Source organism: Globicephala melas, chromosome 20 (genome assembly GCF_963455315.2).
Source record: "Globicephala melas chromosome 20, mGloMel1.2, whole genome shotgun sequence".
Taxonomy (NCBI): Eukaryota; Metazoa; Chordata; class Mammalia; order Artiodactyla; family Delphinidae; genus Globicephala; species Globicephala melas.
The window spans coordinates 15,750,364-15,762,826 of NC_083333.1; the positions used below are offsets into that span (position 1 = coordinate 15,750,364).

Consider the following 12,463-nt stretch of genomic DNA (forward strand, 5'->3'; position numbering starts at 1 on the left):
TCCCACTACCGTTGGGCAAGTATTCAACTTCTCTTACATAAAATGGGGACGATATCTACTGCATAAGGATTTCAGATGATGCAGCATTTATCACATGGTCCAGACATGGGATAGGTACTCAAATATATGAGAGGAATTGCTGGGCCAGTCGTTTCTAAGTTTCTTCCTAGCTTCAAAATTCAGTGATCCTAGTAACATATGAATGGTTGTAGAAGCTGGGTAATCGTGGAGGTTTGTTGTAGCCTCCACTTCCATTTATGTTTGGAAAATTTTCAACTAATAAGTAAAAAAAAAAAAAAAAAGAGAGAAAAAACCAGCAATGCGTGATCTTATATTTCAAATGGCCTGAATGTGGATAAGGTATCACGTGGCCCTCCGTGTGTGCTCAACCCAGAAAATACCATCTCCATCGGTGGCTGCCCCCTGGTATCCTGCAGAGCAAAGTCAGCCTGCAGTTAGATTTCATTTAGATGAGAGAGTGTTCTAAATATCGGGAAATTTTATGCAGAACATAGGCTTTCCCATTTCTGAAAAAGAATCAGAGAACTGGCAACCCGGAGGCACATCTCTGCCAGACAACCATTGCCTGAAACAAAGTATCGTCGCCTCCTTGGACCAGAACATGTGTTCTAGCCTCTACCCCTCTCTCTCTCTTGCTCTGTGTTTGGCTCATTTTCATTACCTGCCAGACCTTGTAGGCATTTAATGCAAATGATTCGTTCTCTAAGCAGTGCTCTCACCCACGTTGATCATTGATGCCTGTGTTTATTGGGACCCAGCTCTCAGAAGAGTGAGATCAAACTATGCCTCTGTTCTCCCCATTCCTGTCCCCTGGTATCTGTAAACATCAACACATCCTTCTTGGTTTCAAAAGAAAAAAAAAAAGGCCAGGCAAAGTGGACTTCCGTAAACGGACTCTGCTTCACAACTCAGATGAGCTAGAGGGGAAGGTGTAGTCCCTACAAACGTTGATAGGTTCCACAAGCTATCACAATTTGAGGAACCAGAGAAATGTGAACTACGTTCTTGGGTCACATCCTCAGCAACCAAATGGGTGGCAGAGCTGAGTCACCTCATTTCTTATTTTGTTTATTTGGGTTCTCTCTCTTTTCTTCTTGGTGAGTCTGGCCAGAGGTTTGTCAATTTTGTTTACCCTTCCAAAGAACCAGCCTTTGGTTTTATTGATTTTTTTCCTATTGTTCTTTAATTCTTCCTTCCTTCTGCTGACTTTAGGTTTTGTTTGTTCTTTTTCCAGTTCTTTTAGGTGGTAAGTTGAGAATTTTCTTGTTTTTTTGAGGAAGGCACGTATCACTATGAATTTCCCTCTAAGAACTGCTTTTGCGGCATCCCATAGGTTTTGTACGGTTGTGTTTTCACTGTCAATTGTCTCTGGATATTTTTAAATGTCCTCTTCGATTTCATCGCTGACCCACTGGTTTTTTTAGTAGCAGGTAGTTTAGCCTCCATGTAAGCATTTTTTTCTCATTTCTTTTTCTGTGGTTGATTTCTAGTTTCATGCCATTGTGATCAGAAGCGATGCTTGAACTAACTTCTGTCCTCTTAAATTTGTTGAGGCTTGTTTTGTGTCCTACCCAAGTCACTTCAAAGTGATAAAAAAATGGCCATACTATATATGTGTTAAGGTGCCCATCTCCTGGGATGGAAGCTTCTCAAACAACTGAATTCACTCTGAAGAACTCTGGGCTGGGGAGCATTCTGCCTCCTTTTCCCCTTCTTTTGTTGTAATAGATTGTTTTATTCAGTAGTTTTCCTGTCTAGAATTCATACTGAGCTTTAATCACACATGGTTCAAAAACCTTTAGTCAGTGACACCCATATTCATGGCCGCATTATTCACAAAGGCCAAAAGGTGGAAGCATCCTAAGTTGGTTGAATGGATGAATGCATAAACCATTGATGGAGGTATGGATAAACCAAATACATATTCTGTACATGCAATGAATATTACTCAGCATTCACAAGGAAGGAGACTCTGACATACGATACATACAGCGTGGATGCACCTCGAAGACATTATGCTAAGTGAAATAATCTAGCTGTAAAGGGAAAAATGCTGTATCAATCCACTTATCCGAGGTACTCAGAGTTGTCAAATTCAGAGGGACAGGGCTTCCCTGGTGGCGCAGTGGTTGAGAGTCCGCCTGCCGATGCAGGGGACACGGGTTCGTGCCCCGGTCCGGGAAGATCCCACATGCCGCGGAGCGGCTGGGCCCGTGAGCCATGGCCGCTGAGCCTGCGCTTCTGGAGCCTGTGCTCCACAGCGGGAGAGGCCACAACAGTGAGAGGCCCGCGTACCAAAAAAAAAAAAAAAAAAAAATTCAGAGGGACAGAAAATAGAACGGTGGGTGCCAGGGGCTGGGGGAGGGTGCAATGGAGAGTTAGTGTTTAATGGGGACAGAGTTTCAGTTTTGCAAGATGAAAAAAGTTCTGGAGCTGGACAGTGGTGACGGTGGCACAACAATGTGAATGAACTTAATGCACTTGAACTGCACACTCTGAAATGGTTGAGATGGTAAATTTTATGTTGTGTGTATTTTACCACAATTAAAAAAAAACAGACCCTAGCCAGACCTACTTCAAAAGCCTGTTGTGCTGCTTCTAATGATTTCCTACAGAAGCGGTTGCCATTTTTTAACTTCTCTGTTCTCCTTTGGTTACTTTGCAATAGCAAATGACCCAGAGTCAGCAGATGGACGAACTCCTGGACGTCCTCATTGAAAGTGGAGGTAAGACATCAGGATGCCCTGCACCTGCATGTACTCTGGGGAGCAAACCTTAGGATCAAGGTCAGATGCTCATTGTAAGCTGGACCAAAAAGTCGTCTCAGGGTTGAGTGTCACTTCCTCTCAGCCTCCCGTCCACATTTGAAGCAGAGATAATGTGAATAGAAGGCATAGATGATGATTCCTCACTGCCTCTGTCTCGTTGTCCTCAGAAAAATTTTCATCAGTCATTTTAACAGTTTTCATCTTTCAGCTCAGTCCGTGTTTCCCTAAATGTTTTCTCCTGCTACACCACTTGTCCCTACTGTTCTAATCCCAACGTCCCCCTCTTCTTAATTATAAGAAGAAGAAAGCAGAAAAGGCAAGTTTTGTGCTACCTACTCAAAATGAAATTTAATTGGTAATCTCCCACTGATGGCCCATTCATGTTCACATGGCATTCAAGTAAAAAATGGTCAGTGTGTTCTTTTTGCCTCCTTTTAAGTCATTCATTTATTTCTTCTTTAAAAATTATATAGTATGTGCCTAAAATTTGAAACCACACAAATGAGTAGGATCATGTAAGGAGAACGTGTGCATAGAAAGAAAAGACTCCAGATCTGAGCCCTTAAGTAATGACATTTAAAGTTTCAGGGAGAAAAGTGGCCAGGCATCATACTAGGTTCAATACTGTACCAGGCAAAGTCTCCACCTTTAGGGGATTTGCGGTCTGGTAGGGGAGATGGGGAAAAAGCAAGTAAACAGGCAATTCTTCCATTGTAACAAGAGGGAAAAAGGAAAAGATGGACACAGGGGTATGTATCGTTGTAAGTTTTGTAATGGAAAGATGAGTGGGTTCCTATCAGACACCCTTATATTTTTAATGAAGTATGTTGGCAAGGTCTGCAAAGAGTCGGGGTGCAAGAGGGGAGCACGGGAGGTTCCAGGAAAGAAGAACAGTGATGAATTGATCACAAGTGAATTGAGTTTTCTGGAGAAACACAGTAGGATCCCTAGGCAGTATTAAGTGCCCCTCGTAGGCTTGACATCATGAAGTTAAAGAGGAACCGGGCAGCTTCATTGTGTAATTTTTCTGTTGAACGTCCAGCCGATCCAGGGCAGGCTCAGAGAAAACAGATGATAAGATTCATCCAGATGCGGGCTTTTGCCAAGGGAGTATGGTGATGGGAGAAAAGGACAAGGGGATTAAGGATATTTGTGAGAGAGTAATTACAATGGTGGCTCAGGAGTATAGGCGGGACAAGAAGTAAAAACCAGAAGGGGCTGATGGATGGTGATAAAACAGCAGAGTTGGTAGGTTGGGGTGACCCCAGCGGGCTGAGAAGCTGTTGTCGTGGGGTCCTTATGAGGGGAGCTAGAGGAATAGGAGGAGATGGACAGAGAGTTGGCAATATTGATCGAAATCGAGCTTTCAGGGGGATGCAGTGTTTGGGGACAACAAAGTCCAGGCTGTGTCCGGCAGAATGGGAATGGCGGAATCAGCTGGGTTGCAGGGATGGAGTGTCAAGGAACGGAGAGGCCAGCTGGACAACGGGTCACTTCTGGGGATGCTGAAGGCACAGAGGATGGCAAGAGTTGAAGTGGGAGGAAAACAATGAACCGGAAGTAGAGTTTTCAGTGGATGAAGAGGAGGGGCCAGGAGACTGGGGGGCGGGGGCGGGGCCAAGGAGAGCAGCATGACCCTCGAATCCACTGAGGAGGGCTTCCCTGGTGGCGCAGTGGTTGGGAGTGCGCCTGCCGATGCAGGGGATGCGGGTTCGTGCCCCGGTCCCGGAAGATCCCACGGGCCGCGGAGCGGCTGTGCCCGTGAGCCATGGCCGCTGAGCCTGCGCGTCCGGAGCCTGTGCTCCGCAACGGGAGAAGCCACAACGGTGAGAGGCCCGCGTACCGCAAAAAAAAAAAGAAAAAAACCACTGAGGAGTTAATAATAATGAGGGAGAGTGACAATCAGAACGTGGCAATGGGAAAGGACCTGATGACCCATCTTCTGGCTCTGCAGCAAAGGAACCCCCAGTGAGGGTGTAACGGAGGATGTAGTGTCCTCAGGGGACAGCCAGGTGTCAGTGAAGAAGCAGGTAAAAGAACCTGCTTTGAGCAATCAATAATCACAGAGTGGAATTTCCAGCAGGAGAGGGTTTGGGTAGAGACCCAAGGGAAGAACTGAGGATATACAGAGCAGTTTGGGGATCAGACTGGGTGATGAGCAGTGACCCGAGAAGCATGGCCATCTCCTGTGTCTACACGTAAGTCATTCATTCCAGAGATTCATGCACGTGTCATGCTCGAGCGGAAGTGCTTGAACAATTCCCATTGTGTTTTACCAACAGAAATGCCAGCTGACGCCAGAGAGGATCATTCATGTCTTCAAAAAGTCCCAAAGATACCTGGGTCTTCTCGAAGCCCCACTGCTGCCCTCCCCGCCAAGCCCCCGGCTTCCTTTGAACCAGCCTCTGCAGGAGGCCAGCTCTCCTTCGATCACTACGGCGCCGACAGCAACGAGCACCTTGAAGTCTTATTAAATTCCCAGAGCCCCTTGGGGAAGGTGGGCGACGTCGCCCTTCTGAAAATCGGGAGCGAGGAACCCCCTTTCGATGGGATGATGGATGGATTCTCCGGGAAGGCTGCGGAAGACCTCTTCAACGCGCATGAGATCCTGCCGGGCCCCCTCTCCCCCATGCAGACTCAGTATTCACCCTCTTCCGTGGACAGCAGTGGGCTGCCCTTAAGCTTCACGGAATCTCCTTGGGAAAGTATGGAGTGGCTGGACATCACGCCACCCAGCTCCACCCCGAGCTTCAGCTCCCTCTCCACCGGCGGCCCCAGCATCTTCAACATCGATTTCCTGGATGTCACGGATCTCAATTTGAATTCCCCCATGGACCTCCACTTACAGCAGTGGTAGATGCCTGACGCAGCGTGCTACGGAAGACCAGTAGGAACCCGGTGGGGGAGAGCACACAACCGTAAATACTTACATTATCCAAAAGAAGGAGGAGGGGGGTGGAGGAGGGGAAGGAGAAGCCGGAGAGAGTTAAAAAGAAGCAATGGAGACTTCTGTGACAACGAACAAGAGCAAATCGGAGTCTTTTCTATATAGATAGATAATGTAATATTTACCAGCCTTCAGTGACAGTTCATGATTTCAGCAGTGCACTCAAAAATATGCTTTTTCAGACCAAGAATGCCAAAAAAAAAAAAAAAAAATTCTTCCACTGCCTTTTCAAACAGCAGTCTTTTTTCTAGCCCGTACTTCTTCTCAAGCATCGTTGGGGCATAATCTCACTTTGTAAGCTTTTCTCATGAATTTATTACACATACCGTGGAAAGAAGATGTAAGCTCTCTAGGGAGCACAGGGAAGCCAGTCCATCAGAGGTGATGGAGGACGTACCCATGACGGAAGCTGCTTCCTGTCTGTCCGTCACCTGGCTTTCAAAATAGAAGTCAGGCCCAGTGTCAGGTTCTTAAGGCAGAACAGAGGGACAGGACCAATCCATTCCCAGGGGAGTGAAATGAACTCAGCGTCCCTCAGCCACAAAGCTGCCCCGTTGCGGTGGCCCCAATTCTATCCCACAACCGACCCACCTTTGGCCTCAAGAACCCCGCCTAGAATTTCCCTCCTTCTCAACCAGTAGCCGAATCATTCCCACTGTCTCCGTGGTGATAAGCGTTGTGAAACAGGTGAGAACCCTAAAGCAAGAAGAAAAGCAAAACCTTCTGCCGTAGACAGTTCTCCAGCACAACCCCCTTTAGTGTCGAAGACTAGAGAGGACCATGTAGGCAGAGCAGAAGGACCTCCCTAGCCTCAGGAAGCCGTATCAGAGATCATTCAGACAGGACTAGAGAACATCGTTTCACGTGTCCTGGAAATAAATACCGTGGGTTACTATAACAGGGCGATGATAGAAGTCAGGCTGCTTTTCTTGTTTTCTTATTGGTGGGAGGTGGTCCACCTCTGCTTACCTTTCTCCCGCTCTGCTTTTCTTTCAAGATATCAGTCCTTTCTTGCTCCTCTGTTGGAGATCTTTCCTTTTCTGCCCCACCATCGGGAGAAGAGAACTTCTGCCTTCTAACCAGCTGTCATACCCCTAATAAAGCCATATGTTAAAAAGCTAAAAAATCGAGGTTCTCCTGGAGAACTCATTCTCCGTATGTGTAATCTGCTACAAAAGGAAGTCAAAAGAATGCCCTCAGGAAGAAACCAATGACTCGGCCCATTAGTCACAAAGCTGTCTCTACCCTCATTTGATTAATAGCAATCCCTGATCTGGGTTGCTCTGGGGAAATCGGAAATCATTATATAGTAAAGATAAATACAAATCATAGTTACAAGGAGAGAGTATTTCAGGTCTGTGTTTCTGAAAGAAAACACAATTGCACGTTGAAAAGGATGGAAGGAGAAAAGACGACGGTCTCGTGTGCATTCCTCATTACCTCTTGTGCTTTCGCTGGGAACTGAAAAACTTAACTTGCAGGATCGTCTCCCTAAGGCTCACTGTGGTTCCAGCTCACCGTTTCGTAGTGTTGCATGCTGTAGAAAGTAGCTATCGCTGTTTTTATTTTTTATTGAAATCACTAAGGCACTGTTTTCTTCGTTTGTTAAAAAAAAAAAAAAAATTGTTCACTGTGCACTTATGGAGAAAATAACCAAACATGTTGTGATTTTAGAAGTTCTCTTTTTGAAAAAAACCAAAGATTTAGAAGTCATTCCATTGTTAACTTGTAAACGTGTGTGAACACAGAGTGTTTTTGGTGACTGCTACTCTGAGAGCTGCCAGATCTTATTGGGGGGTGAGGAGGGAAGGAGAGGGATGTACACACACACACACACACACGCATGCATGTGTGTATAGATATATACATATGTATATGTATGTGTGTCTATAGGTGTGTGTGTATATATGTATCCATATATACACATACATATGTACATATACATACACATATGTGTATGTGTGTGTATCTTCAAGGCAGTGTTAGAGTTCTATACCAAAAGCCTTTAAGCCTCCATCTGCTGTGAAATGATCTTGCCATTTCTCACTGCGAGTTCCTGATTAATCACCCAGATTACACGTTGCCTCTCTGTTTATGACTCATGGCTCCAACCCAGTGACTCAGCCACCTGCTTACCATGAACAAGCGCGTCTTGACTGTGATGTGAAAAGACGGAAGAGCATCACCGTTGGTCGCTGGAAAGGGTACTGCCATCTCTCACGGGAGAGCACCAGTGGAAGATGACAGTTGTTTTACATTCCTCCATCTGCGTTGTGCTTTAAAAGAGCCACACGGTACACTTTGCTTTTATCAGAACCAAACATCTAGAGGGGAAGATTGCCAGTCTCTTCTTTGACGATGAAGCTATGGAGAAGAAAACCTTCGTGACACATTCCTCACGTTTGTGTGTTCCTCAGACGTCGAAGTTGTATTCAGATCTTGATAAAGCTCGCTGGTCCGTCCATTTCTCCTATGCCACGTTGTGTGATTTTTTTTAATGTTATTTTTGTCCCCCTTCCTTTGGAAAACAATTGCACAGCAATCTCTGAGACTCTGGTCTGAGTGTCAATTATTTTTTCCTTTGGGTATTTCTGTCTGAAGTGCTAGACTTGGTTAGGAGGCCCCTATCTTTGTAAGACTATGCATTTTCATTGGAATGTTTTTAGGATATTATCAGGCACTGACATATACGCCTCACAGTGAAGATACTCGCTACTACAGACCAACACACAACCCAGAGCAGACTCCTGGATTGTTGTTTTTAACCTCCTCCCACAGTCTTCACCCACCATATTCGCTGTCTCTTCGTAGATCAGATATGATATTTGCAAGATAAAACTGAAGATAATGGGGAGGAGGTTGAGGATTTTTTTTTTTTTTAAGTTCTTTTAAACTCTTAGTTGTGTCTCCTTTTCTGGTGACAAATTGAGCATGACTAAAAGATGTACTGAGACTTAGGAAGATGGCCATGGTCAAGGTTAGCTTGAAACTAGCCACACGTAGTTCTCTTAAGACCCCTGGGACCCCCCGTGGTAAAGCAGACCTGCAGACATTTGCAGCTTTTCCCAACGCTGGTGCAGTAGGTTCACGCTTATCCAGTGGAGTCAGGAAATTGCTTTGTGCAAATGATTTCATTAAACCAGTGCTCATTAGAAGCTCTGCTTCTGACAGCGTTATTGAGATGACACACACTCTACTATAAAGCGGGGGGGGGGGAGGAAAGAAAGAAGGAAGGAAGTGGAAGGAAGGAAGGAAAGAAGGAAGGGAGGGAGGGAGGGAGAAAGAAGGAAAGAAAGGAAAGGAAAGGAACGGAAAGGAAGGGAAGGTCCTAACCTCTCAGTTCAACTAAGACTCTGCATTATGAAAAGCAAATTGCAAAATTTTGGATGAGAAATGATTCTCTCCCATGAAATGATTGCACAGGTAAATGAGGAAAGCAAGAGGGTCTTCACCTAAATAGTCAAGGGTCTGTGAACTGGTGGCCTTTGCCATTCAGAAACATTTATTTCCAATCTGAAAAAAATAATCAAAAACCTACCCCAAGCATTCAAGACAGTCCTTTTCCAAAAATGTTCAGACACCATCAGCTCTTCTAGAAACCAATGCTGGCCTAGCCGAAAACTCCCACATCCAATTTACTCATCCAGTGGCTAAGTACTCGATGTCTCACCTGTGCAAAGCACGCAAACCCCCCAAATGGACAATACCACGTAGACTCTGCACAGATGGTTCAGATTTTGAGTGATTGGGGAGTTGCAGGAACACTGGGAATCTCTCAGTCCTCCAACCAGAAACCCTTTACCTATGGTGACAAAGGGATCTGCGTTTTCCCGGAAGGTGGAGGGGAGGGCCCCCTTTTAGGTAGAAGCTGCGCCCATGCTAACTTTTTTTTTTTTCTTCTCAAACAGCCTCAATGTGTCACTTAGACATCTTTCCTTACTTGCACCGCTTAAATCATCTATGAGAGCTTTAGGGTTTGTTTTCATTGCCAGATACAGAAGCCTCTTGAAAATCAGGGAAGGGTAAAGGAAACTTTTTTTTGGCCTCACCCCCTAATCTTGATCTTCAGAACGAGCTCTCCGGACCAAAGGGACACTTAAGGGTGGGGGGTGTCCACGGGGAGTCTCCATCTTTTAGGAGAAAAGCTGCAGGGTTGTGAGGGCAGCGTGGTCCCCCTTCAGGGCTTGGCTGTGGTGCTCACAGGGGAAGTCCACAGATGCACACAGTTTGCTATCAGCTATGAGAGAACTCGGATTAAAAGAGTCTGGAGTGTTCATTTTCCTATAAATCCAGTAGAAACCAACAGGGCGGTTCAGATGCTGAAACTGCTAATGCTTTATTAGATGATATTACTAGACACACAGCGTCCAGGTCCTAGAACAAGACGGTCCTGTAAGTCTGAGAGCCGCTCAGTGTGGTGAGAAGCTGGGTTCGATTCTGGAATCCACATTTTCAGAGCAACCCGGTCTAGGCTGGGACTGCACATTAGGAGATGATTTTAAGACAGCAAGAGGTCTGGGAAAAATGTCTCTATCATCTTGCAGGGAAATTGTAATAGGATTCATTGAGTTTGATAACATATGAATAAGTTCCCTCCTGACTGTAGGAGTCGGTGGATTCTAGGCTTCTAGAATTCTGCGGATTAAGGCCAACGCCTGATTGTCTCTTGTGCTTATTTGAATCACCTCCAGCCTCATGGACACTGGTCATGTGAGTTTCCTGTACATGTTTTAACAGCTCCCGGGGGTTTATGGGAAAAGGGAGGATAACGATGAGGATCCTGGAGGCTGTTCTAATGTTTTCCAAAGGAAGGGAATCCACACTGCTGCCCAGAGTTCTCTCCAGTGTGCCCGCAGTGGGGAAGGAGGGCAGTGTGTGGGCTGGGTACTTGAAATCCTCCCTTGGCGAAACACCAAGAGACACATTGTGAAGAAGTCAGAAGAGCCAGCATACATTCTCTGCAGGGACCCTGCGTGGTGGAGTTTTCACGTCGGCCTCCTTTGCTCAATGATACGTAACTAGAAAGAAATGTGGGTGACCAGGAAGAGAAAAGAAGCAATGGCTAAATACCAAAGTTGGCATGTGTTCTTTTTAAAAAAATATATGTATATTTTTAAATAAAATGTTTATTTTAGAAAGAGATGGAAGCTTTTTTCTTAACTATGTGATGTACCAGGCATTGTGCTGTTATTTCACTGAATTCTCACAATGGTCCCATGAAGCGGTACCGTGATTATCCCCAGTTTACGTTGAAGAAACAGAGTTTGGAAAGGCTAAGTTAATCGCTTAAGGTTACACGTCTCAAAATTGGCAGAACCAGTAATCGCACTTTATTTATCTCCGATGTCCCTGATCTCAAACACTGTACGTCTCACCCGCACTTACCACTGATGATACTAATAAAATGAGGACTTCAGTGAAAAGGAACAGAGTCTGCAGTTACATACATGCTGTTAAAACACACGGACAGATAAGTTAGCCAACCCAATGTTCTCATCAGTTTCGCAGCTGAGCAAACCGAATGGTAACGTAGAACAAATTGGGCATCAAGTTGATCTATAAAATCTGTAGAGACTCCCCAAGGAAGACTGAGTTTTTATCTTCTTTTCTCCCCTAAATTTATTCCTGACCATCATTTTCTCATCAGTGCATATATAAACCAAATGGAGGAGCTGAGATTTTGTGAAAGAGCCCTGGAATGGGGGTCCTCAGCTCTAGTTCAGACTAGCATTGATCTTGCCCCATGCCATAGCTCTTCCTTCCCTGTTCTGGCCTTACTTTCTCGTGGGTTCTCCCCACTTAGAAGCAAGAAGGTCACAGATGGCCAGAAGCCCCAGGTGTTCATCCTGCCAGATTAGCAGCTCAAGCAAAAAGAGTTTCTCATTCCTAAGAGTTGCAACAGAAATCTGACAGCTGTCTCTCAGCGGTCTCATCCATGAACCAATCTCTGTGGCCATGAGCATGAGATACAAATTCATCCATAGGGTCTGGATCTCCTGTTTAGCCCTGAGCTGCGGTGTGGGACCATTTGAATCTCGTGGACTGACAGTGGAGAAGGTGAGCTTTTCTAAAGCAAGGTTGAGGCGCTTTTACTAAAAGGTGGAACAAACTATAAACTAAAAGGATGCACAAACTATAGATTACTCTATACAACCCCTGTTGATGAGAAGTTTGTCACCTAGTGGAGGAAACAAACAAGGAATGACAACGTAGCCTAAATTGCTTACATGCGGGTAAGTGCATACTGCTCCCATGTGGTATGTGGTAGAGAAAGGGCATTTAAGGAAGTCTTGGGTGGGGAGGATGGTCAAGAAGGGCTCTCCAGAGGACCACCAAGCAAAGATAGTTACAACAATGGAGTTAGCCAGGCCAAAGCAGAGGGAGAAAGCATTCCAAGCAGAGGCAACAGCCTGTGTAAAGGCCTGGAGATAAATGAGAATTTGCCATAAGTGTGAACTTATCTTTAAAACATGAGGGTATCATTGAAGCATTTTAAGCAAGGAAGTGCTATAATAATCTTTACACTTTATGTTTTAATTTTTATTTTATTATTTTTATTTAATTTTTATTATTTTTACTATAATTTTTTATTGAAATATACTTGATTTACAGTGTTTCAGGTGTACAGCAAAGTGATTCAGTTACACATATATATCTCTATTCTTTTTCACATTTCTTTTCCATTATAGATTATTACAATATATTGAATATAGTTCCCTGTGCTATA

General features: G+C 44.9%; 1 protein-coding gene across 5 annotated transcripts in view; it reads left to right on the top strand.

Annotated features, from left to right (window-relative positions):
• Positions 1-8,927, top strand: part of MYOCD (myocardin) — a 255,330-nt gene extending 246,403 nt beyond the window's left edge. For 4 of the 5 annotated variants that reach the window (XM_060290647.1, XM_030862330.2, XM_060290646.1 and 1 more), the window contains 2 exons: positions 2,690-2,747; positions 5,072-8,927. In XM_060290647.1, the coding sequence (XP_060146630.1) occupies positions 2,690-2,747; positions 5,072-5,646 (633 nt within the window). In that variant the 3' untranslated portion in view covers positions 5,647-8,927. The remainder of the gene's footprint in view (positions 1-2,689; positions 2,748-5,071) is intronic. The other variant, XM_060290649.1, reaches the window with a different exon arrangement.
• Positions 8,928-12,463: the final 3,536 nt, after the last annotated feature.